General features: G+C 43.7%; 1 protein-coding gene and 1 long non-coding RNA gene across 2 annotated transcripts in view; both read right to left on the bottom strand.

Moving 5' to 3' along the window:
* Nucleotides 1-16,792, bottom strand: part of LOC311029831 (ephrin-A5-like) — a 62,441-nt gene extending 45,649 nt beyond the window's left edge. The window contains exon 1 of the mRNA XM_084035221.1: nt 16,019-16,792. Coding sequence (XP_083891347.1) covers nt 16,019-16,143 — 125 coding nt within the window. The 5' untranslated portion in view covers nt 16,144-16,792. The remainder of the gene's footprint in view (nt 1-16,018) is intronic.
* Nucleotides 16,793-19,453: 2,661 nt separating this feature from the next.
* On the bottom strand, nt 19,454-21,263 carry LOC311029863. The gene is made up of 3 exons (XR_014598920.1): nt 20,990-21,263; nt 20,082-20,165; nt 19,454-19,638 (listed from the first exon to the last, which is right to left on the bottom strand). It is a non-coding gene; the product is annotated as an uncharacterized lncRNA (long non-coding RNA).
* Nucleotides 21,264-26,669: the final 5,406 nt, after the last annotated feature.

Here is a 26,669-nt window from a genome sequence, read left to right as displayed (position 1 = left end):
ACATGGGCAAGCAGGGTACCGTTGTTTAGCCCCGATACTCTCTGTCGTTTACGGACATTCTGAGGCTGACTTTCCGCCATCGCGCCAACTAAATTCAGAATGAATGACCGTGTATGACGCGCTGGTGTGCTTCCTGAACAACGGTCCGTGTGGAACAATCAGATCCCTGCACATAGGCGCGTCATAGGAATTTAACGAGGCTTCGAGGCAGATGTTTTGCCTCGAGGAATTTTCATAATCGAGTTAATCGAGTAACTCGATGAATCGTTGCAGCCCTAGTATGAAAGAAATCTTTAACATATCCGCGACGAGGAGAGCGCTAATTGGAGAGCGAGTGTGGGCTGAGGACAGTATAGAGAGAATGCAGAAAATGCACTATTTGGATTTTGGGGGGAAGAGAAAAAAAAACCTCCTGTGAGCAGCCAAAGTCCAATTAGTGCGAGGACGTGATGCGATCCAAACATTTGTTTATAAGAGGATGTTTTTTCCCTCCTCTCTCTCCGGGACGGGGAACCCTGCTCTGGTTCCACAACAGAGTGGGCGTGGCCACGCCGCACAAACCTCAGGGCCCTTTTTTTTTAACATTACACTGCGCAAAACCATGAGGTCAGAGGAAAAGCTCTTTTCTTTCCGAGGCACAAAGGAGTGATTTTTCACTCGCCCCCCCGTGAGAACGGCGGCAAAATAATGAACTCTCGGGCCTCCGGTATCACGTTCGGTTTCACCCGTGTCGACTCCATTCTGGGCTGGGACAAAAAGGTGCAGGAGAAACATTTGTAGGAGGGGGACGGCAGGGCTCAGGGCCGCCACGCAGGGCGAGTTTGGAGCATTTTAATGGCAGCGATACTCATGAGATAAGGAGGCAATTAAGGCAACCAGAACCTGAACTTGATGGCAGCAGTACAGCAAAAACATGTCTGGAACCGGGACTGGAAAATCACACGGGTCAAGAACATTCTGCTAGCATAGTCTTTGATCAGATTTATTTGAGCAAAGAATGCACACTTTTTAAAATCGGATAAAATCTAAATATTCACCCGAAATCTTAAACGAACCCAAACATCGTATCCTCAGCTTCGCTCAGGCCCCGTTTGCAAAACAACGTCCTTGTAGCATTACGATGTGCAGTCCAGGTATTTATTCTGAACCCGAGATTTTCATTCAACTTCTAAAAAATCCATCAATCGAAATTTATCGTAAGATTTAAAAAAAAAAGGCAGAAGATAATAAACATAATGAACGACGTCTGAAAATGAAAGCGATCAAAGCTGAACAAACATTTGGGTTAATCCATAATGTAGCGATATAAACCTAGCAACACTAGCGACATGTCTTGTGACATCATCACCCTAGTTGATGACACTGACCAATCACATACGAGTGGAATCATTTGGCGTTTTTTCTTTCTTGACACATTAATGTGAAACAATGTTCTTTCACCCGTTTATGAAATAACTTCCTTTTTTCTCTGCTGTAAATCTGTGAACTCTCACACCTGAGACATATTTATTATAATAAACGAGTGCAGATTCCTCGCCTACTGAGGTTGTGCATATCAGATTCCACCCAGATATAAAATATCCCTTCCGAGATGCGAGTTTTAATCGATGGAATTTATTGCGTCCGAGTCCGAGTCTGGGACTAAATCCGGCGACTTTCCAGTTCTAAGACATTCTCGGAGCAGCCGAAGCCACCCCGCTCTGTGTCATCTGCTCTGCTAAACTATAAAGCGTTTGAGAAAGACCAGACGGATTAGGCTGCAGTTACTCTGACATGAAAAGCTGCACTTAATTCAAAAGCTCTCACGGCTGATTAATCATAAATTATGATCAAACAGCTGACTTACAGGATAAACATATGACACCCGCGCTCACAAGTCTGCGTCTGCATCTGTGTGTGTGTGTGTGTGTGATCACACTGTCTCCCCAAAGTCTGCAGACTCATTTTCCACAGCAGATTAAATGTGAACCCACAGAGCACACCGCCAAATTAAAATCACCAATGCGCGTACATCCATCTATCTTTATTTTATGTACAGGATCACGACCAAAAAACATTCCCTCGTAGACGAAAACACGGTCCAAACTCTGAACAATGTTTCCAGGCTGAACGGCGAGTGTTTCGTATGTTGCACACATGGAGGAAGTGACCTCAGCGCCGACCTGGTGGAGAGCGAAGGAGTCAGCTGATGTGGACTTTCGGAGGGAGCAGAACAAAGCTGTGAAGCCTGAGAAGCTTTAATCGCCCTCCTCGTATCTGATAGCCGAGTCAGCAGCTGGATGAAAAACATCTGGACGGCGAACCAAGAGGCAGCCCAGGGAGCCGAGGAGGGGGAGAAACCTGGACCCTCTGGTTTATTATTCGCCAATGATAAAATATCTAAAGACAATATGAAAGCGATACAGCTTGATCGCGTTAAAACGTGCTAACTTGATACATTTTGTTTGATTTTCCGGTGATTTTCTACAACAACAAAAAAGTCGGGAAATGATAACAAACACATTTTGGTTTAACACGATAAAATGGAGTTTGTGTTGCCATGACAAATACAGCTTTTACACAAATCGGATGTCTCGGATCCATGTGGACCAAATGTAGAATTTTGGGAGAAATTTTGAAGCATTATAACAAATGTTTACGTCATAACAAATACATTTAAGATTTGAGATTTGCATGCACTACACTTTAAATTTTTTTTGTTTTTTTGGCACAGTTTTCAGGCTGCATTGCTAAATCTTAGGATTCTGATATTGTAAAAAATGTTTTTGTGATTATCTCAAATTATTTCACTATAGCACATGTAGGTGATTTGCATGCACTGTGACGTATGTCTGGATAATGCAGATAACTCCGTAAGGGTCCTGTAACAAGGGTTAGGAGTTATGACAAAATATAGTTTGGGGTTCTATAATAATTAAATACTTGATTTTAGAGTTTGTATGAATAAAAACAAAACCGGGAAGTGTATATTTTACATTCTGTTTTGTAGGCATTTGTATTATTTGTTGTTTCTATATAAAATAAAGTGTAGTGGACAAGTTTAAAGAGGTTCATTTAATTTAAAAAGTTTTGTTGGGACAAATAAAAAAGGCCGTGAGTTTCCTTGAGAGCCGTGAGAAGCAGTGGAGGAGATAATGAGCACCAACGAGAGAACGCCAACTCAGCTCCCTGTAACCTTCTCACATTTACACTGTGGCGGACCCTGCATCTGTGTGTGTGTGTGTGTGTGTCCTTGCCACAATGAATAGACACCATACAGATAGTGATTAATCCAGATAGTTGTTGGCGTCTGGGTTTGCATCCCCCCAAGAAAGCAGCATGCTGCTGCAGCACCGATTCAACATGCTTCGCTCCCTTCAGGCGACAACGGGGATTCTGGGTTATTCTACGCCGGTGTATCTGGCACAGCTTCTGGTTATCTGTGCTCCAACGGGCCAATGAAAGCACACAGCCGCTCCACGGCTCATTGGCTGCCGCGGGGTTATGGGTTAATCCTGATTGGTGACTTTCTCAGAGTACACACCCACTGATTTTCCGTCCTTTTATGGGGGGTGGGGAGGTTGGTCTTGGAACAAATTTGCATATTCATCCATTTCCACTGCAGTGTGTGGGATTTGTAACCTAATTTTGGAACATTTTTGTCCCCAAATGTCAGAAGTAATATCACAGAATAATAATAAAAAAGACTTCCAGCTGGTTCTTCAGCTTCCTCATCCTCAAACTTTTAATCCAACGAGGGAATCATTATTTAACACGCTTTAATCATCTCAACCACAAACTTTACAGTAACGTAGAAGTCTTCCCTGAACTTTATAAAAAAAACCTGAAAATTGTACGATTTCTGATTAGAAAAGTCGGAAAGTCGTGTCGAACTGGCGGTGCTGCACCAGAGCGCCACGTATCCCACTACACTGCTGGGTTGCTGGGCAAAAATCAGAACGGGCCTGCCTCCGTCCAGGAGTGGCTCGTGGATGGTAAATGTGTGTGACGTCTTCGCCGCCGTGCTTCTCCAACCCCCCCGTGTATCGCGTGTCTAGACCTCACCAGCACTACTTCTGGAAGAAACCATGTGACCCAGATGAGCCGTCACAGGACTTCAACATCCACACTCCCCTTCTTCTTCGATCAATTTTTCCCCTTTTATTCCAGCCCATAATACGACGCGGAAGCCGGCGCCAACAACAACACGGCTGCATCAAAGCGAGGTTCAACCTCACAAATACCGGCTCACTGTCGAATTATTATGTTTCTCCAGTTATTAACACGAGTAATAAGACTTAATGTCACGTACATTTACCGAAACTATGACTACAACGACGCAAAATTGAATTTTTAAAAGAAATTAATAAATAAATATTCACGATAAACGTAAAAATTCTATACATTTAAATGTATTTTATTTTTCAATCGTTTTTTTTTCTTAATGTGAAAATGAATTAATAAATGTTCAATATAACACAATATGAATTAATTAAGTCATGTTACACACTGGAAAAGTTTAAGAACAAAAATACAATATTACAAAAAATGCATATGAATATATATAATATGAATTTGCAAAGAATATTATGTTCCAAAATAATATTGTTTATGATAAAATTCTAACATTTTTTAATCATATTAAAAAAAATATTTAGAAGTCGCCAAGATACAAACAATATTGTTAGGAATTGTGTATAAGCCACGATGTATGAATAATAATAATAATAATATCTACGTGGATTACCTATCTATGTAGATAAAAACAAAAATAATCTGATTAAACGGATTTAAAAATTTAATTTGAGGGGATTTCGTAATGTTACAAAAAAATGTAGATTTAAAATTCCCATGAATTTGAACAAATTCTCATTGCATGTGTTCTCCCTGCCTTGCAAATATTATAACATCTGCCGAGAAAATCACACCACACAACGGAAATCTCAAAGTCCATTAACGAAAAAGAAAAAAATAATTAGTGAACTTTTGGTGACCACGATTCTGCGACTTCCAAAAAGTCCACTAAAACTTAATATTCACCTCCATCCACAGACAGAAATATGAGCTCCGAAGCCATAAAGACTTCTGATGGAAACCTAAGCAGCCGGCACACTCAGGAAACAAATAAAACATCTTTATGAGCAGGATTTTATGATCTTAATAGGCACAGTCCCGGTCCGGTGGCCTCTAAGTGCTCCGCTGGACAGGTCTGTGTTTCAGAGCCGGCTTCAGACACCAGCGGCTACCGTCTGCACCGCCACGCACACAAAACTCTGCACAACTCACTGTTTTCATTACGCCGGCTGCAGATAATTAAAAGGACACTTTCCCTTCCCGTGAAATTACAATAAATTCCCATTAGCTGGGTCTAATGTAACTTTGTGCATATTAAGACACAGAATATAAAAAAACTAATGGCTACACAACAAACACTATGCAGGACTCACAGGGTCTGGGTGACCAGAGGACTTTATTCATGCACTTTTTGTTTGGAGGTCTTCTGAATAATCTTTAAAAAACCTGAATTTTCCAATTCACGTAATTTCAAAAACATATTTTCTTAAAAACAAGTGAAAATGATCTGCTGATTTGACTTTCCAACACAAATCAAGAAGTTTAGGTTTTTTTTTCTAGATCGAAAGCTATTTTCTTGATTTTACTTAATTATGTGTTATTCCACTAAACTGACAATTTAAAAAAGTAGAAAATCCCTAAAAGAAATAAGCTTTTACAGAAAATAAGTTTCTTGAAGATGTTCTTTTGTTTTTGAATGTTTAGGTTTAATCCACTGGTTGAAAAAACAATTTTAAATTGTTTTTGTTAATTCTGAAAGTGCTTCAAATGTACCCTATTTACACACATTAGAAAACTAATAAGCATTTTTGTTTTTCTTAATTTAAACTACTGTAACTTCTCTTCCCACTCAAGCAAAATCATTCATATATGTATTTTGTTTTTCATCCTTTTATTTGCTGACATTTCTAAATATATTCTTAAGTTGAAAACTTTGGGTGAGGTTTTGTGGGGTGAAACCCGTCTCTTCTACTGTTTTTTATGAGTTCCCTCGGAGTTGGTCGGCCCCTTTGAAGCCGACGGGACAGGTGACCTTGTCCCCCTTTTGTTAAACACACAATACCGGCTGGTTGGGCCATTAGTTTCCCTTTGTAGGTGCTTGTCTAGGTGTGATATCCACCCTGTCATTGTTGACGACGCAAAGTCGACATCAGAATCCGCTACGGGGACAAAAGAGGATCTTGTGAGGCCAGAAAACACCCCGGAGGTGATTTACCACATTCCTTCCCAGTCAAAGTGGAACCTCCAGTAAAATTATCTCGGTTATGCATCAGATTTTGCTTTTTAATGCCACAAAACGAGAAGGACACGCCGTCAGAGAAGAAGAGTCTCTTCTGTCTGACTCACGAGAGCGTAGTACTCCACTCTGGAGGAGACGTCTGATTGGCGGGGGAAGGGGAGAGCTGTGATTGGCTCAGGGGCGGCGGCATATTCTGTGTGGACCCAGCGGCGGCGGGGACCTGTTACGCCAGATGCCCTCCTCTCGTCCCCTGCAATGTTTGCAGCCCCACGCACGCGATCCCTCGCCACGCTCGGCTGCACCCTCTCATCGCATTACTTCTGCTATTCTAACTCCTCCATCAATTATGCACTAGAATAACTCTGGGCCCTGATGGAGCCAAGACATAAAAGGGGATCATCAAGCGTTAGCTCTCGCAGCGTGCCCCCCCCGCCCCCCTGCCCGCCCCGCCCCCCCCACACGGCCGCGGCGACCAGTGATATGAGCGAAGCAAGGTGCCAGCTCGTAACGGGACAGCGGGGATGGCACACATCGACTGCATAAACAAACAGCTCCATCATTGTGTTAGTGGGTCAATCAGTGATAGACGTCACCGCAAAAAATGGCCGACTCAGCAGAGTCGTAAAATGCAATTTTATCATATTTTTTTGTTTTGTTTTCTTATCCGAGACAAATGGAATGTTTGCATCACATTATTAAATGTGTTTAAAGCACATTTGGATCGATTCGTTCACAGGAATAAAGTCAGAAAAGTGCGTCAATCAAATCTCGTTAAGAGAAAAGAAGATGGCTTCAGTTCTTTTAACGCTCGAGATGAAAACAACACAGCAGTTACTAGTAGTTCTACTACGAGTACTTCTAGTTCTACTACTTTTACTTCTAGTAGTACTTCTGAACTGAGCTGAATTAAAACGTCTAGTTTCAGTAACATTTATCTTGAATTTCTGAGGTTTGAAAGCGAGACAATTGGACCAGTTTAGTGTTTTGTTGTAGCCTGATTTGTAGTTTTATATTTATGTATATATATATATATATATATATATATATATATATATATATATATATATTTTGTCTTCCTCGCTGATACCAGACAATTTCTGTAGAAAACAGAATGTTTGCACAAATCACTTTAAATGATACTTAGTTTCCAAATTTCAAATGATTCAATCTTCAGCGATTAACAAAAATCATATAATTTCCCGCAAAAAACAAAATATTTTCTTCCCACAGGTCAGAACTGTCAGCGCAGAATGAATTCTTCCACTTGTTTTCAAAGAAATCGATACAAAAATGTCAAGACCTTCTGCAAATTAATGTCTGTATTTAGAAAAAGTCTTTGAGGCAAATCGGTGATGTTGAACCGTATGAATAAAAATGGACTTGACTGGGAATTAGCACTTGAATCAAGAAAACGGATTTGAGGAATCAATCTGTATTTCATATTAGAACATTATCTTTTTTTTTTTAGGTAAAATCGGACTTAAACAACTCGGGTACGGATGTAAATGGAGTCCTGCGGAGTCGTCCCCCTCTGTGGAAGAAGGAGATTTATTCGCAGTAGTAAGAGTGTCAGATCAGACGAGATCAGGAAACGCTCAAGTGGCATCCCTGGATTCGTAACCTACTTTTATTCCCTGAAACAAAATGGAGTCGAATTTGGGAAAATGGCTGCCCGTGTGTGCTCCGCGCTCCGCCAGGCAGCACATTGAAAAAGGCGAAGAAGGAGGAGACGTCGGACACGTCTATAGAATGTGTGCAGATCTTTGGCAAGTCTGAGATTTCAATTAATGACCCTGCAACTCAAGTTGTCCAATGACGTAAAAAACAATTCAATGGTTAATCATCAAAGAAACGCAGGCCAGGAAAAGAAATGAAAAAAGAAAAAGTAAAAGCCGACATAATGGAGACCCCCCTCTATTAAAGTCCTGACCTGGATTTCTCCTGGTTGCGTGTGAAGGTTTGTCCAGGCTCTATCGTGAGATCACAAACAGCTTTTTTAATATTTCATGTGTCCCAAAGCGCCAAGTCTGAAAATCCAACAGGAGGAAACACATTGAGTCTCGACGGACCAGCGAGCCACACGCGAAAGGTCCCGCAAAGTCACGCCGAGTTCACGCGACAACAACTGTTCTACACACGCGGACAACACAGCCATCGTCCTTCCAGGACCTCCATCCCTCCGGTTCGGCTCCATCATCAGATAAAACCTCATATCTAAATGATTGCATTAGACATTTGAACCGCGATGAGGCGGGTGGCGGCGTCTCCCAGGAAAAGCATGCTTCGCTCCGTCCGAGATGTTTTGGTTAGACGCACGTTCTCATTCCCTGAATCACGCATGATTCATAAAAACCTTGACTGGAAAAGCAGCTTTGTTTAATTTCATCCAAGATACACAAAAAGCAGTGTCAGCGGACATTTAAAAAAAAATCAGGATATGTCCCCCCCCTTGACGAGGAGGTGCACGCGCTTTAACTTTCCGGCCTTCCCTCCGACGCCGCGGTGACCCAAATACACTTCCAGAAACAATTACTCGGAGGTTTGGCCGCCGCCGCCGTCAGAATGATCACATTCGAGCCAATTGACGTTTCAGCTGTAATCGTATCTGAGTTCAATCCTCCCGATGTGCCAAAAGTTTCATTACCTCCATTTGTCTCAAAGCAGAGGAGACAGCGAAGCCTTCCCTCTGCTGACATCGCAGTTAACAAGTCCACACAAGAGCCATTCACTTCGAGATAATCCCACTCTTCCTTTACATCGAGTTTGAAGCACGAGGAAGAAAATGTACATTTGGCTTCTAAATGTTGTCTATTGTGTGACGGCCCCTCTGGTTTCTCTTATCAGGGCTGCAGACCTGATCCATCAGCAACGTGGTCTACACCTGCATAAGAGCCAGAGCAGTCCTTAACTAGACCTCTCTAGACCACAAGTCTCTGCGTCAAGGCTTTTTGGGGGTCAGGATTTCCAATACAAATCAACTGGTTTCTAAGAAATGAATTTGAAGTAAAAACATAACGCTATTAAATGTCGCAATAAAGATTTCAAGGTAAAATGGAGCTTTGGTGCAAACATTTAAAACGCATACGAACACGTGGACTCGAGTTTCCACATCAAGTCTTGAGAAAACTCACGTTTGATTATTTTCCGGTGCTGAGGGGACAATAACGGGAGTGTAGCTTTGATAGTGTGTGATGCCCTACAAACCGCAGCAGCCTCGCCCCGTCTGTTAGCAGCTTAGTGGCTCTTTAGGAGCCTTTTAGAAGCCGTTTCTAGAAGCTTTACTGCAGTCATTAGAAGCTAAGGCTGATTAATGTGAATGGTCAGGCAGGGCCTGGCTTTCTGAGGGGCGAACAGAGAGGGGTGAAGGGTCCCACAGGAAGTGTTTTGTGTCTCCGCACAAAGGGAGGGCTGACCTCTTAAGCCCCTTAGAGCCTCTCTGCTAATACCTCACCGGTGCCTACAAAGACACAGGGGATGCCATTTCACCACTCACATTTAAACAGTGTACACAAAAAACATCCCCGCCAAGATTAAAACGGCAGAAAAGTGAACCTCTGAAGCCAAACTCACACGGGATCTGATCTGGACACAGTGTGTCTTTGGTTTTTGTTGTAAAAGTTTTATTTTCTTAAAGAAGTGAGAAGAAATCAATCCGGCTGATTCCCCCGTTTTCAAGGCAATTCTCCTTCTTTCTAGATTATAACTCATGATAAATTCAAGCAAAAAACTATTAAATTATTGTATTAAAAACAGGGTAAAATAATCAGGTTTTCTAGATAAAGAAAGGATTCTAGTGCTGCATTTCAACGTCCGTCTTATTTCAAGATACTAGCACTCAATTAGAAAACGCTACACTGATTTGTGTTAAACTGGTTGAAACAAACTAAAAAAATCTCTTCTGTTGAATTTATTTTCCTTTTCTAGATCAAGGGGATGCTCAGTTCCAGAAATTGTATATTGTCAAAGTAGTTTCAAGATTTTCCAGATTGAAGTTGATTTTCTGTGATTCTAGTGCAGCAATTTACTTTATTATGTCTTATTTCAAGATGCTGACAAAACATTCTAGAACAGTCTTGGTTTGAGACTTTTTTTCTCACATTTTTTAAGTAAATAAATTAAATTAAAATGTTTGATTCTAGAGCTGTGATCTGCTGTATTCTTTCTTCTTTCAGTATACTGATAACTCTAAAATGTTCTTGAAGCAAATTGATTTGTAATGTGAATTTTTTTTATGTTTAACTAAATGGGATTTTGGAAGATTTCCTTATTTCAAGATACTGAGAGACTTGGTTCAAGGAAATTCTCGAGGCAAATTGATTTGTATAAAAAAAGAAAGAATAGTGCACGGGGAAATTCTTCAGTTGTTGGATTTTTCCTCTTGCTGTTCTTCAACATTGTGACTCTAAATTCTTGAAACAAGTTGACATCTATTGGAATCCGCTGAAGGCTGAAGTAATCATAGTCTCACGGGGGAAAAAATGACATAAAAATGACAAAAAAAACCTTTTTCCCCCAAATCAAATTTCCTGTGAGACAAAATAAAAATAAATTGCACCAACTTGTGACACATAAGTTGCAACACTCTACATTTGCTGTGCCAGAACCTGAGAGGAACATGACGTAAACCAATAAAGCACCCGCCCTTATTAGTAACCTCTCATCACTAGTTCCTGTCAATCACACCGGCAGCCTGAGGGGCCTCACCTTATTAGTCGGAGCGTAAAGGAGGGCCGGGGCCGCTCCTCTCCGCAGGGTGAGGGTCGTAAGGAGCACGGGGCCGCCCCTTCTCTGCAGAGAGCGTGTTAAAGCTCCGTCTTATTAAGTGCATTCTGTACGGTGCGACTGATTAAAGTGCACCGAGTGGTGGGAAGCCGCCTGGATATGAGGGAGAGCTCCTATCTGCGATGGTTACGCTCTTTCATTTCAGGTGCTGAGAGACTGAAGTGCAGCGAGGAGGCTTAATGTTCCCGCTCGCTGCAATAACACTGAAGGTAAAGCCGAGATAAAAAGCCTCTCATCCCAACTACAGGAAATCACATTCAGGCAGCTTCTCTTTGATGCCCTTTTTGAGATTGACACTTCCTCAGGGTGGAAGGGCCGTGGTGACCCCACCCCGGGACTCCGCGGCCTGGACACCCCCCTTGTAGCCTCTGGCCTCTTATGAGGAAGTTTCTCTCACCCGCCACTGCATTGTCCCCTCCTGTTATAATCCCCCCTGCCCCACCTCGGATAACATATGCACCCTCTCCACAGCCACCTTCTCCCGTCTCCTCCTCCTCCTCCCCGCTGAAAGCCGGCTACGGCCCGCTGGGTACGAGCCGAACAATGGTGGCCTTTCAGGCGTTCTGCGCCAACGCTGGGAGAGGGCCGCGGTCCCGAGACCCGGTCAATATTTGGACGTGGTTGCCTTTTTGTGTTCCGTTTTTAATCCAAGCGGAACCGAGCGGCAGGGAGCCGGAGGGGAGGTGGTGGGGGGAGGCCGAGAGGGGAAAGTGAGGGTAAACACTGGGAACAATGCGAACGGGGCAACTCACAATGCCGCTGGGAAACTATCACAACATCGGCTCGCCACCGATTGAAAAATGGGAGTATTGTTTCTTTAAGTGGAGATTAAAAAGAGGGCAGAGGAGGAAAAAGCAAATAGCGGAGGTCGTTTGCTGCCATGAGAGGAAATGTGTGCGAGAGTCAAGTGGAGGCGCTCGCTTCCATTTCAGTCATTAGCTCAATCAAAAAAAACCTCCAGAAACAGACGGTTTGAATCATTAGCGAGGTCTTTAAACTCGATAACCACCCTTCACATGGAGACGCACGGCGGAAAACAATTCTTTGATTGTCGTACGGAGAAATATGTTGCATCTGCTTGTGGAGGGTGGAGGGGGGGGGGGGGGGGGGGATTTGGATGGGCATTATCAGGGATTAAAGGAAACCCCTGGGGTGACGGTGCTCTCCCCCGAATGCTGGAATCCTTCCCTCCCCAGCTGTCAGGTCCTCAGTCCCACCCAATGGGCTTCTTTGATGACGAGGTGGTATCGGTTTCCATGGCGTCGGAGACACAAACAGCCTCGCGAAGATTAGGGACGGAACCCGGCCCCGATTCCTCCGTTGATCCCCACCTATCAGCAGCAAATAAACACCTTGGGCCCCGGCGACGCCTGCGTGCGGACCAGATGGACCCGGGTGGGTTTTAATGAAGCAGCTAAATAGCTGGTGAGCAGGGAATTCACTAATAGCTCCTTGTCAGAGCAGCAGTAAATACCCCCGCTCACACACTTTATGCCATCATTTGGTTGCCGACGCAGACGCCGAAGCTGACAAGGAACATCTGTGACTCATTTTTCTTTACACGGCTTTTTCCACCACGAGACGCTACATTTTTTTTTTTTTTTTTTTACTGTTTTTTTTTATTTGTCTTTATTGGGGAGGCTTCTGTCTCGGTGCCACGTTCTTATAAAGCACACTTAATAAAGGCTTTATAAGCTGTAACAAATAACTTTATTGGTCGTACGAGAAAGGGCAAATGTTTGGATTGCTTTAATCTGATATGGCACGCTATGAAAGAGTTATTAATTGTAATTAATGGCTTTATTAGCATTAATAGATCATTTATTAATACTTCTTACATCTCTAATAAGCTTCAAAGAAAAATGTTGTCCTTTTATTGCAAAACAGTAAGACATACATCATAGAGGGTTCACAAATTGTAACTAATGTTTAATAAACTAGTTATTAATGCTGAATAGGTCAGACATAAGCAACTAGCTTAAGACACCACAACCTCTAATCCGTTTCCAACGTTTTTATTTGTTACAAACTGACTTTAAGCTTGTCGATAAGACAAAGAGCCAAAAGTCCAACAGCAGTTCACCATTATTCTTCATTATCCCAAGAAATCCACAGCGTCTACGACCTACATTTCTCATTTTTTATAATAAGTTTCTCACTTCTCACACGCAAATTGTTAAAAAAAACATTCTTCCACTACAATAATCCATATAATCAGTTGTAAATGTCTGTAAATTGTTAAATATTGCACAATAACGTCAAAAACTTCAATCCATCTATCACGATAAAGGTAATTTCTTATTTTGATAATGATATGTATCATGATACAGCATGTTTTCTGCTAATGAATATGAAATTGTTGGTGTGGATTAAATAGTGTGTTATCTACCATTAATGTAATTGTGTATCGTGACATCCCGATATGTGATGTCATCATGATACGATTCCAATGAAAGATGATAAGGAGGGTCGACTTTTTGTTCTGACAAATGGCTTCTGACTGATCTATGAGCATGAATACATGTTTTTTTTTTAATATCAATGAATCCATCCGACAACAACTCTTCCTTTTTAAGGATCCAAATTAGGAGCATTCACACACTTTCCAAACCTGCAGAGCGAACAATGCAAACCACACTGAGTGAATTACATTTGACGGATAAATGACAAAAATATTTAAAGCTCTTGCTTCTTTTTCTTTAAAAAACCCAGCTAAGAGTCAACCAGTCACTCGTAGAATTCAGCCGGCTCCCCGGTACTGGAGTTTCATTAAATTTCATTAAGTAGCTTACACTCGCTCCTCGCTGTCACTGTGGAAGCTTTCCTAACTCGGGGTGAATGTGAACCGTCCTCGGGGCTGTAAATCCCTCCTCCTCCTCCGCTCAGAGTCCTTCTCAGCCTAATCACCAACAAGCATCGGCACAGGAAAAAGCTTTTCCACGCGAGATGAAAGAACGCAAACACAGGAGCCGCTTTATCTAAATTACAAACCAAAAAAACATTCCTGTTAGCGCCTTTGAAACAATAGAAACACATTGGAAATGTCATCGCATTTCCATTTTGTTCACGACTCACTTCCCATTTCAATTCCAGAGCTCCTGTAGGGGATTTCATGAATGGCTGAGTGTGGACCGCTGCTCCGGATGCCATTTTTCTCCACTTTGGTCAAATATTCAGCGGAGAAGGCGAGAAGAGGCGGGGGGGGGGGGGGTGGCTCATCTGGAAGTTGGGACTGTACCACAGCAGGTTCCCAGGGCTCCAATACCGAGTATGGTTACATTAAACAGCAGGGATCCGGGGCCCGCGAGCTCGTATAGAATACTGTTAGGTTCTGTTGCAGGTCAAGGAGGGGGGGGGGGAGGCTTTTAGCGTGGCCCTCTCTTACATTATACAGCCGAGGTCAGGTTTAGATTAAAGTCATGAATGAGAAAAGGAGACAGTCATTTAGAGTTACTCATTTATTTAGCCTCCATTCTGCCGAGACAAAGCCCAGGCGGGGTGCCGTGCTGGGGCCGTCGCCGGGGCCCCCCACGGCCGGGCGGTACTGCCCCGGTTTTGACCCTGACAACGGTCCCCTCTGTGCTGCTTAACCCCGCAACTCGCCTGGTTACTACCAAGTGTGTGACCTCAGCATGTGTGGATCTCTCACAAGACCGAGCGCCACGCTGGGCCTTGGCTGCAGTTGAAATGCCCCTGTGTACCCCCTTATTGTCTGCCCCAGCGTGGGCCGGGGAGGGGGTGATGGAAGGGGGGACTTGGATGGGATAGGGGGGGGAGCATGGCAACCAAGAAACCAGACTTGGGAACTGGGAACTGTTCGGAGGCCAAGAGAAAGTGAGGAGAAAAAAGCCCCAGAACAACCTGCAGCCTGTGAGTGAGACACGCCGTCACCAGACCCGACTATCTGTCTGTCTGATAGCAGAGCAGGAACCCCATCAGCCTTTTGATGTCACCACAGACACATTTGCATTCGTATAATTTACATCCAGTCAGCTCGACTCCCCTGAAGCCCAGCAGACCTGTTCCGTCTGCCCGAGCAAAGCGTTCATATACATTTCTCCTTTTTTTGACTCTCCGCCGAAACTGCAGCCGGCTAATACCAGAGAGCAGCGAGAACAGTCCAACCGAAACAAAGTGACACACATTCATTATATCGCTATGTGCTCCAGTGCCAAGAGTGAGGCACTGAGTCACCCAGGGAGGTGCCCTGACACACTCAAGAGGGAGTTTAGGAAGAGAAATGTCCTTTGGGTATTTCAACAGAAGGATCTGGACTCATGAGGAGCTTTTTTTTGTTTTGTTTGTTTTGTTGTCGTTATAATCAAACACAGGAAGCAAAACTAAAGTGTTTAAGTCAAAATACACTTTATGAGCACATCACATTAACTCTAACTTGACGAAATAAATCTCCACTGTGTCATAGGATGACTCTCCATTTGGCACATAAACGATGCTGGATTCTAACTGGAAGAGACTCACTTATATATGTACTCATATATTTCACTTTTTAGACCTGAATGTGCTGCAGACACACACACACACACACACACACACACACACACACACACACACACACACACACACACACACACACACACAATCAACATAAATGCGTAATTGCGCGTATGGTGCGTAATAGCGGCCAGCCGCGCTCCTCGGTGTCTCCAGCGTGATTCCAGCTGCACAGCTGATCACAACGCGGATCCCGATGTGTGTGATAATCACACACAGAGAAACCCTCAGCTGATCCAGCTGGTGTGAGGAAAGCTCGGAACGGTGGCGATGAAAACACCGGGGTCACATCATAATGTGCATTTTTACTAATTCATGTAGTTTGTTTTTTTAATTGTAAATATAGACTCCGAGTGCAGCTACACTGAACATCCAGGCACTCAGGGCTGCAGAGGGAGCCCCGTGTGCCCGGTGGGTGAGCGGGTCACTTACTTGGGGTTGGTCCGGTTCCAGTAGACGGCGTAGCGGTCGGACACCACCTTGGAAGCCGGGTCCTGGCCGAACACGCACAGCACCACGACGAGGATGAGGAAGAGGAACATTTCCACCTGCGGCATATTTGCTCCGGAACTCCCCGACGAAGCCGAAATGAATGAGCGGTCCTGCTCCGGGTCCGGGTTCAGGAGTTTCTGAGGGGTTCGGGTGTGGAGATGTAGCGATGAGAGCTCCACTCCCGATATAAAAGATCTTTCTCTGCCTTTTCTCCCCACAGTCGGATCGACCACTTTGCACCAAGCGCGTCACTCTTCTCTCGCTTGGATTAAAACCAGTTCTACTTCAAACAGTCAACAGACGTGGAGAGAGAGAAAAAAAAAATCCACAAGATTTCTGCGTGAACAATCTTCCGCCGGCTCAAGTTTCTCAAAACTCGCCTTGGATTTCCCGGAGAGGAGGTTCACATGTGTGGAAGGAAAAGGCGAATAACAAGAAAACAGAAAATGAATGTTCCACGGTAGAAAAGAGGGAATAAAAAGAGCGCTCTCGCTCCTCCTGGTCGCTGTGAATCCAGAAGAAGAAACCAGAAAACGGAGGAACACTCCAAAAACCCGCGGCTCCTTCAGCTCCGGCGGAACCTCCAGCTGCCCGAGGAGATCAGAAAACCGTCTCTCTGCGCAAAAACGCACGCGATCTGCGGGTTAAACGTCCCCCGAGGAGCGGCTCCAACATCACCGAGAGCGCACGGTGTTCTCTACGCGGAGGAAGCGGACCAAGTCTGCAGCGCGCTGGATCCTGCGGCCATGCTCTCCCGGACCACCCCCCCTCCTCTCTCTCCCCCTCCTCTCTCTCCCCCTCTCCCTCCCTCCCTCCTACTGTGCCAGCCGCGGCACGCTGCAAAAAATATCCTCCTTCGCAGTTGAGGCGTTTAATCTCGGAGATCTTCTTGTTGGATCTTCAAATTGTCCAAAAAACGACCAAATCCGCTCTGCGACGCTGCAGCCTTTTTTTCACAGGTTGCAGAAACTGATCCCAGAGCAGGGAAGAGGGCATTAAAGAGGCTACAGTTGTGGGTAGAAATCACACAGCGGCTTGCAGCACCGCAGATATTTCTTGCAGCGCGCAGTTTCACGGTCGCACACTGTCTCATTGGTGTTTTTTTGTTTTTTTTTTTGAATGACGGGCGTTTCGTTTATAATAACAACATCCCTGCTCCTGCTGGGGGGTTGGGAGGGGAAGGGGGGGGCGCGCTTCCCAGGCCGGCAGACGGATCTCAGATCAGTCCTTCTAAACATGCTGCGCAACAAGCTGCGATCACCGGATGAACTTCGGTTTCACTTGATCTCCAATCTGTCCAAAGTTTCGCTGATGCCACTCACGCGTGTTTGCTGTGGAACATCATAACTGTTTTATGAATTTCCTGCCCATTATTTCAGTAACTGCAGTACAAGAGAGTGTTTCCAGACAGCTCTTTAACTCGGTGAAGGATCTCAGCTGGGATCGGTTTCCACTCGTTTGAAGGGGAGACAACGTTTCCATTCTGCACTGAATGTCCTCACAAACCACATATTTCATTATCGGCACAAAAGCAATCATTTGCTTTCATTTCCTCCAGTTTGCTTCTTCTTCGTTTCTGAGCGTTTTTTATTGGCCACACAGGCTTTTTTAAAGCTCCGCTTCCCTCATGTTGGTTCCAGGGCTGATCAGAGATCTGTGCTGTGGTTTGGGGTTCGTGACTCACTGCGCCACGTAGCGGCGGTCAAGGGAAAGCCACCATGAGTTATGTGAGTGTTTCCACAAGGTCTCTTTTGCAATAATTCAATCCAGTGCTCATTAAAAGAAGAGGACATTTTCAAACCTGAAAGTATTAACCTCCAGGTGGAGGTTGTGCATTAGTGAGTCAGAGCAGACACGCAGACCTCGGAGTCCTAATCCTCCTCATAACAACAGTACCACTGAGGGAGCCGGTCTCGGGGCCGCTGGGCTCGACGGGAGGCCTGTAAACTCTCCAGAGACACTGAACAGTCGCCGCCGCCGCCGCCGCCGTGGCTTCTGTTCACAAACAGCGTGATTTATTCCACCTGATCGGGGATCGCTGGACTCCATCTCGCCCGGTTCAGAGTTCCTCCCCGAGCGTTAGGCCCCCGATGCCACAAACGGTTGGGTTTTCTCGGAGCACACGAATGAAAAGGCTTCTGTAGAAGTAACATTTAAACGGATGGATGACGTGTTTTTCTTGTACTCTACTCTGGGGCGATCACCTGCAAAATGAAGTGGAATAGAAACATCAAATGCTCCGTGTATATATCATATCAGATGCTTTGTTGCTGTGACTGAGTGGCTAAGTGGTTCACAAAGCTGCAGCAGAGCGAGATTACTCCAGGGGGGGTTTGTATCTAACAAAGACCTTTTATTGTTGAAATGTGCATGTTTTCTTCATGTAAATGTTGCATGTCTGTCTGCAGTCTGATGCTGGGCATGTATACAGGGGTTCATAGAGCTTCATTGTTAATATAAATATAAAAATGATAGCCATAGAAAAGCCAGAGCTGACGAGATAAAATTCAGTTTATTTCATTCCTTTGAGACATGAAGCACCAATCAAATCAAATGGACTCCCAGTGAAGACAAAGGTGTGACACTGAGCTAATAAGCAAACATGTAAAGTAGGGCATTAAAGCATAAACCAACCGGTCTGCTGACGTGTGCAGGAGGGCAAGTCAGGCCATTCTTTTATTAAGATAATAAGATGATTGTCAGTTGGATTGTGAGACACGTGGTAACTTCAGCTTGGCTCTGCCCCCCTTTCTATTTTTAATAAACCAAATTGAGGTCGTTTATTCACTCAGAAACCACATGATGATGATTTCTTACTTTCAGCCTACAGCCGTGGGTCACTTTTATAATAGTTTGAGTGTTGTGGCGATGTTTAAAGCTCCTTTTCTTCTCTACTTCGGTCTATGAGTTACTGAAGCCTCGTTTCTCTGGTTATCCGGCTTCACAAACCTCCTCTCTGTACTCTGATCATAGCACTGTTCTTAAGGTGTCCTTGCTGAACAGCTACTACTTTACTCAGACGAGGACCGAACACGCGCTTCTATTTTTTCACTCTTACACACTTAAAAATGTTGGGTTAAAAACAACCCAATATGGGTTATTTTTTAACCCAACACTGGTTAAATATTGGACAGAACACATGCCGGGTTATTTTGACCCAACAAGTTGGGTTGGTTTCCTTAAACCAACAGTTGGGTTGTTCATACAACCCAGTTGGGTTGTTCATATAACCCAACCATAGGCTCATTTTGACTATACTGCTGGGTTCTTTCTACTCAATCAGTTGGGTTGCTAATTTCTAATTATTAATATTTTATTATAATTATATAATATTGTTATGGTATTTATTGATTAAATATATTCTGACACAAAAAATTAAGAAAAAATATTTATTAAAATTCAAAATTCACAGAATACAAAATATTTTAAGTAACAAACTTTTTATCAAAAATAGGGAACAGTGATTTACACAAACTTGAGCCTGTCGCCTATTCTGGGAATCAAGGTGGTGATGGTTGGAAGATCAAGGTAGCCAAAGCTCTCTTCATCAATTGCCTCCTCTGGAACACAGAAAAAAAACCCATTAAAATCACCACACCAAAATCTTTTTAGTGCTTGTGTGTTCCTTTCTATTCATGACTTGCACCTGGTTTCATTATATAATCTGAACCTGTTATGATATGGCCAGGTGTTACAGAAATTCAGTTTTATTGTACAGAATTCACTGCAGTAGAACTATTGTAAAATGTTCAAATTAATGGGACACAATTGTTGTAAACATCCCAGATTTAGCTTTAAGATATTTAAGGTTAATAGAGTATCTATCTGGTACAACACTCAAACTATTTTCTTCCTTAAAATTAATATGGGAAAATAGTGGTCCTTTAGCAGACAGTAGCTTAAGGCTCAGTGAATAATTATCCCAATTTATTTATAATAGTAGTGGCTACCAAGTTAGTACCAATAAAATAATGTGACATGGAAACAACTTAAATTGACTTACCACTAAACCTGTCAATGAGCCCTGGAAGCTGCCACTCAATCAATTTGGATCTCACAAAATCGTCCATGAGGTGGGAGAATCAAACTGCAAAACCAACACTAAGAATTAAAATAAAACAAACGTATCATGAATAACTCATTCAGTAACGTTAAATCAAAGGTATTTTCACTGTTGTAACAATTAACTTCTCTACGGTTTTAAACTTCGACTTGAGCAAATAAGAAAGTTACCGGTTCCCCCTCGGCAAACTCAAGCTGGCTAATACAGCGCGGATTGGCTGGCTAGCTGAGGCTTGCTAGCATGTAGCGGGGTAGCCAAAACCAAAATCGATCCCCCACCGCGGTCAATTGGACTCATAATATATTTTTCCTTCACTCTCCTACTAACGTTGTTATACATGGAAGCCAAATTGATGAAAAACCTCACGTTGTCCTCCTAACTTTAACTTTAAAACACTCGAGTTACTTCGAAACTGCTACATAGCGACCCAGCTAACATGCTAACTTGCTACGTTTAATGAAATTGAGTTTGTGCATGCTAATAACGTTAGCTAACAGCTTGCTGACTTACCAATAGATAGTAACGTTGCTCATTGGTGCTTCATTAACTCACATCTAAACCTCATATTCCCTAAAGCCCTGGCCGCAAAGGCTTCCATGTATTAAAACCATATACGTTTACGTTGGCCCACTGTGGGTGTGCATAACGGTTAACATACGTTACCCACAACAAGCTATCGCTAACGTTAACTACAAATGACCGAGAGCTCACAATCACTGCTACACACGCTCATATTACGTTGAACCATTCGTATGACCAACATACACAGTTACTACAATAAGCTTTATATACATATTATTCATATAAATTAAACATTGTGGTGAAACAATAGTGCACACGTAACAAACCTTGCTTTGTATAGAGCTGAGTCTCTCAGTATGTCCATGACCGTGGCGTTACTGTTGGTCGCGCATGCGCGAACGTCAACCCAACATGTTGGGTAGTCCGAAATAACCCAACACAGTATAATGGAAATTACAACCCAACAGCTAATAACTCAACTGCCAACGACAATAACCCAGCAAATTGGGTTCTTAGATTACCCAACTTAATGAAAACAACCCAATTAAACTAACCAACAGTCTCAACTCAGCTGTTGGGTTGAAAAAATAACCCAACAATTCTTTGTGTGTATTTTATCGGCAATGATGTGTTGTGGTTTCTTTCTTTTGACAAATGTACTTATTGTAAGTTTGGACAAAAGCGTCTGCTAAATGCCCTAAATGTAAATGTACTTATCCACAACCTGAACCCACCTCAAACATGGAAAACCCCAGCTACGTACCCTGCTGGACGCCACCAACCACCGAAACACTGCGAAGAGATCGGAACCCAAGCTGACCTGCTGGTCGTCCTCCTGTGGGCTTTGTTTACAGTAAATCCTCCTCACACTGGGTTTGTTTGGGTGCCGTGGTGAGGTTGTGTGTGTGTGTGTGTGTGTGTGTGTGTGTGTGTGTGTGTGTGTGTGTGGGTTATGTAAATGCATGAAAATGTGTCCACACAAACCTGCAGGTCTGAGCATTTTGCGTGCACGCCCACACACACTCGTGTGCATGTGTGTGTGTGTGTGTGTCAGGCTGATGATCCACCTCACCCAGGCAGACTAATCCATGAGCTATAATCACCTCATCTCCCCAGCTAAAGTGCCTGTCCTACTTCATTTACGCCTGATATACGTCTGTGTTTGCCAAGACAATGGAGTCATTATAAATTAGGGTCAGCGGGGCTGCCGGCACGCCGCTGCATCCTAATGTTTCTCCTGGCCTTGTGAGTCGCCCGTCACGTGCACGGAGGAGCGAGCCCTCCCGTATGAAACCCATCACACAGTGTTTTTCTGCCACGGGACGCTGAATCACAGATGTGCTCCACGGCGAGCAGAGAGGGGGGCGTCGACGTTGAAAGCCCCATTTTTTTTTGTTTGTTCATGAATGCAAGCTGTAATAAAGCAGCGCCACCAAAGTGCCACTGAGTGTTTATGTTGTGACACGGCCATCACAGCCCCTCAGTCCTCTTCCATTAGCAGCTGGCAAACACTCTGTAATCATGCCCCGCTCTGCAAAAAAGATAGAAATCTATTTCAATATCCCTGTCTTATTCTGAGAAATGAAGAAATAGTTCATCACTTGAGTTGTTTGTGTTTAGTTGAGTCTTATAAGAGATTCCTGTTGTATGAATACCTGTATGGAGGGTGAATAGTGCCTATTGAATGAATTACATAAACCAAAAATAATTTTCTCATAAAACGTTGAACTCAAAGTACCAAAGTGCTCTCAGGGTTGTTGTTTTGTTCCCTGAAAAACAAATGTCGGGGACCTAAACTTGGAACACTATGCGTGAGATACAGATACGAGTCATGTTCTTCCCTTTCTCTCCATCTCTTCTGCTCTCACCGTCCGTTCGACCGTGTTTTACTTCCACCTCTTCTCCTTCTCCCTCCTGCCTGTAACACTATCGACATCTCCTCGTGGAAAAGTAAATGTTTATCTCTCCCCCGAGGGAGCTGCTTTCTCCCTCTTCATCGCTCTGTCCAAAACACCGGCGTGAACCTTTGCAGCTGGCCTCGTATACGGGGGGAGTATAGATGTTGTGGTTTGAGAAGAAGAACGGCTTCGTATAAAAGATTTGGCCGTGGTGAAAAATACACAAATTAAGGTTAAACGCGTTGAGAGAGGCGGAGGAGGAAGAGGAGGAGGAGGGTGTGAGGAAGACGCAGTGATGACAGGCTGACCCAGAGCCAGGAAGATGTGGGAGGTCTGAGTTATTCCTGCCAGATCTGCACTTGTAGGTCTGTGTGTGGCACCTGGGTGAACTCCTTTTGTATACATGACCTCTGCAAACACAAATACACAAACTCACACTTGCAAGAGTGTGTGTGTGTGTGTTTGTGTGTCTTTGTGTGAGCGTACACACACAAAGACACACAGTTTTTTATGGAGGGAAAACTTCTCTCCATCGGTGTTTTCATAGCGATGTTCCCCCTGCATGTAGGTAAGTAACGTCTGTGACCCGTGGAGCCTTCCTGCTTAAAGTCATTCAAACAGAGGGCTGCTGACACTGGAATGCCAGCTATGTAGGGGGGGGGGGGGGCTCAACAGATTTCTACATTTATACCAGGGGCCTTTCTAATGGGGCCGCTCCATTAACGTGACCCTTCTAAGTAGCCCTTCTACTCACATGCACTCTGACCAACCCACGTTTCCCCCAAATCCTCCCCTGATCCTAGTCCTAGTCTCCCTGTTCCTAGTCCTAGTCTCCCTGATCCTAGTCCTAGTCTCCCTGTTCCTAGTCCTAGTCTCCCTGTAGTCAGACCAGGTGACCCGAGCTCTCCTGTGGTCATCTCGAATGCCCCCTTATTTGTGTCACATTCGGGTGATTAACAGAAAATAATAAAAAAAAGCATGTCCACTTGTCCTCCGTGGAGAACTGTGACGAGTCACAGCTGTGGGTGAGTGGATGAATGGAAGTCAAAGCCGCCCCGGGGGGGAAACACGCTGTGGAGCTGGACGTCCAGCCTGCATCTGCTCATCGACCGGCCCTTTATTGCCCTTTCAATCAATCACCCGCTCCCATTCTTAAACACAATTATGTCCCGGCTAGAATTAGCTTAATGCTCAAACTGTAGCAGTTTGGATTAGATTACGGGAGAGGAATATATATGACTGAATGGATATTTTGGAGCCAGTGCCCATGCAGGTCTTAGACCCCCCCTTGGTAAACATCCTGTACAGTATGAGGGACCTTTAAACAAAGGCTTCGCAACAGACAACCCTTTGAATTTACTCTGTGTCAAATCTCTATCAAAGTGATTAATAATACATATTTCACCTACACTTTAATGAGACATTTCAAACTGAAAACGGCGCCTCAGACCAGAAAAGCAGGGAGATGCGGATCAGACCAAACCAAACATGCACGGTGTCAAATTGATCTTAGGCGAACGATCGAAAAGGGGCTCATCAGCTCATGTGTCTGCCGGATAAATGAGGCAGAGAGGGGGGGTATTGGTGGGTTGTGATCTTGACCTGACAGGGTCACAGAAGGGAGGGGGGGTTGGGCTACATTGTCTGACTCTGCTTCCGACAGACACCCGAGCCCCCTCTGGGAAGCTCTGTGTGAAAATGAAACGGACACTTCTCAATAAAGCTGGTGGCCTTTTCAAAATAAATGCAGAAACATCTCACACTTTGAAGAGCGATTTCAGGCAAAGACACAAATAAACTCCTGAGATACATAGTGTTGATGTAAGTGTAACTTTAAACGTAAATGAGGCAACAGCTTGCAACTGGTGATTATTTTCATTATCTATTCAATCCATTCAGCTCTATTAAGTATTTGTTTTTGTCCATAAAATACCAGAAAACTGTGATAAAGTGCCCTTATTAGTTTCATATCCCGAATAGCACTCATTTTCACTCTTGTAGTCTTTAATCGCCTGTAATTACCCGCGACGTAGCTGCCGGGCATCGTTTTCCAAATCAAAAATGGCAAAAATTAGGCAGTGACATACTTTTCCTGTTCGTTGGTTATCACCCGGGGGCCCAGCAGGCAAGGGCCTCCAAAAGAAAGATGAATAAAACAACCTTGAAAAAGCTAAAAAAAAAAAGTAATTCTGTATGTATTCATGTTCTGAACTTCAAATATACCAAATATTTTGTGAACAAAATTGCCCCCTTAAGACAAAAGCGGATGATTCCAGCTTATTGTACAGCTGAGAAGGAACATTTAAAGCAGACCAATGAGACAGTTGATGGCAGAGCTTCTTATTACAGTTTCCACAACAAAAATGAAACGCATTAATCTGAGAGGGGAATGGAAAAGAAATAAGGAGGAGAATGGCAAAAACTCCCAAAGGAAACATCTTTTGTGTCTATAAAGAAAAGCAAGCGCCTGTGAGAAGATACAAGACGTGATTGTGGAAATAAATAAGGATAGAAGGTGAGGAAGCAGGTGTTCGCCTTCAGCCTCCAAATCATGAACTCAGATCGGTCAGTAATCGGCTTTTCTTTATTATTCAGCTCCGGTCCTTCACATTTATGACGCCATGTTTCTCGTTAAAGGGGACCTCCACCGGTTCTACATATCAAAAATACTCTCTTTTCAGGTATTTGATGAAAAAAATCAATATCCTACAGCCGGTTAGCTTAGCTTAGCATCAATCAGGGTGGAAAGTAACCAAATGGGCCTTTTTAAAGCTCAACACGTGAACCCAACTGTATAAAAACGACTATTTGACGTTTTACTTTCAAATAAAGACTTTATGTATTGAGCTCATACAAACCAGAGGAGTGAAGGCTTCTGGCAGCAAATCAAAGCCTCCGTTTTTTTAACAATTGCTCAAGGACACTTCAACAGTGAGCGACACAGTGATTGCTGTAGAGATGAAATGTGTGATTTTCCAGGATGCCCTCAGCAGCTATCAGATCACCCCGCTGTCAAAGACGGACACCTCGGTCTCATTCATCGCCTTTATTCCCCCCGCACAGAGGCGCATCCCTCACCCGTCTCCTTGAGGACAGATTTAGCCTCTAAAGGTGATGTATTTGTTTAGTTAATCTCCTTTTACAATCCTGAAAGCCCTTGTGGTGAATTGTCAGCGAGGTTTATTGGGTAAATCTGCCAGGCGCCGGCCCCGGGGTGGAATCAGGGGCCAGGAGGCGGCTTTTCACACAAAAAAATAAAATAAAATCTGTTTTTGTGTTTGAACTGAATGATTACAGTCAGACAGTTAAAGAAATCGTCACCTTTTGGAGCTCGGGAAAGTAAATCATCACTGTGAAAATAACAAATGGACCCGTTCCCACAGAAAGCGACAGGTTGACATTGACATTTACCTGACAGCGGGAATATACAAAGTGAGAGAATTCCTCTCGGGCCCCTGGTTTGTGTCGCTCGATGGATGCGGCCGACGTGATTCATGGAGGGGCTGAATGGGAGCCGGCGGCGATAGCTCAAGGTAGCCGGCGTTCCACGGCCGCGGAGGTGTCTGGTTATTGTAACGGCGTCGGGAGGAAAACAAAGGGTTTTCATAATGGACTGAAGCGAGCCGGGTCAGAGAGGACAGAACTGGTCTGGTTACGAAGGAGGGGCGGTGGTTTCATGTCTTTGTAGTTCCAAGGTGAAATCCTCTGTAGCGATGAAGAGGAGGTCAAGGTGACGATGAAGCCCATAGAAATCTGTTCCATAATAAAGCATCATCAGTTGTATGTGAAATAACTGAACAAAAACGTCGTTATATTGGTATATTATATACAGGTTGTTCCATAAGTCTTTTTCATAATATTCATCCGATGTCATTAGTTTTCATGTAACGCCATTTTTCAAGGACGCTTTAATCTTCTTTTCAAATAAAACCCTTTTCATCTCGTATAGGATTTAGCACATTTATATTTTCAATATCAAATGTTTTTTAGCATAATAAAGTTAATTTATACAGAATATTTCATACGACAGGCGTAGACTCAACGTGCTTCATAATTCAATTAAACTCAATTCAATTATATTTATCGTTTCAACCCATAACAGAAACCA

This window comes from Eutrigla gurnardus, assembly GCF_963514095.1.
Source record: "Eutrigla gurnardus genome assembly, chromosome: 19".
Classification (NCBI taxonomy): Eukaryota; Metazoa; Chordata; class Actinopteri; order Perciformes; family Triglidae; genus Eutrigla; species Eutrigla gurnardus.
Note: the sequence above shows the minus strand (reverse complement) of the source record. Positions and strands in the feature narration are given on the sequence as shown.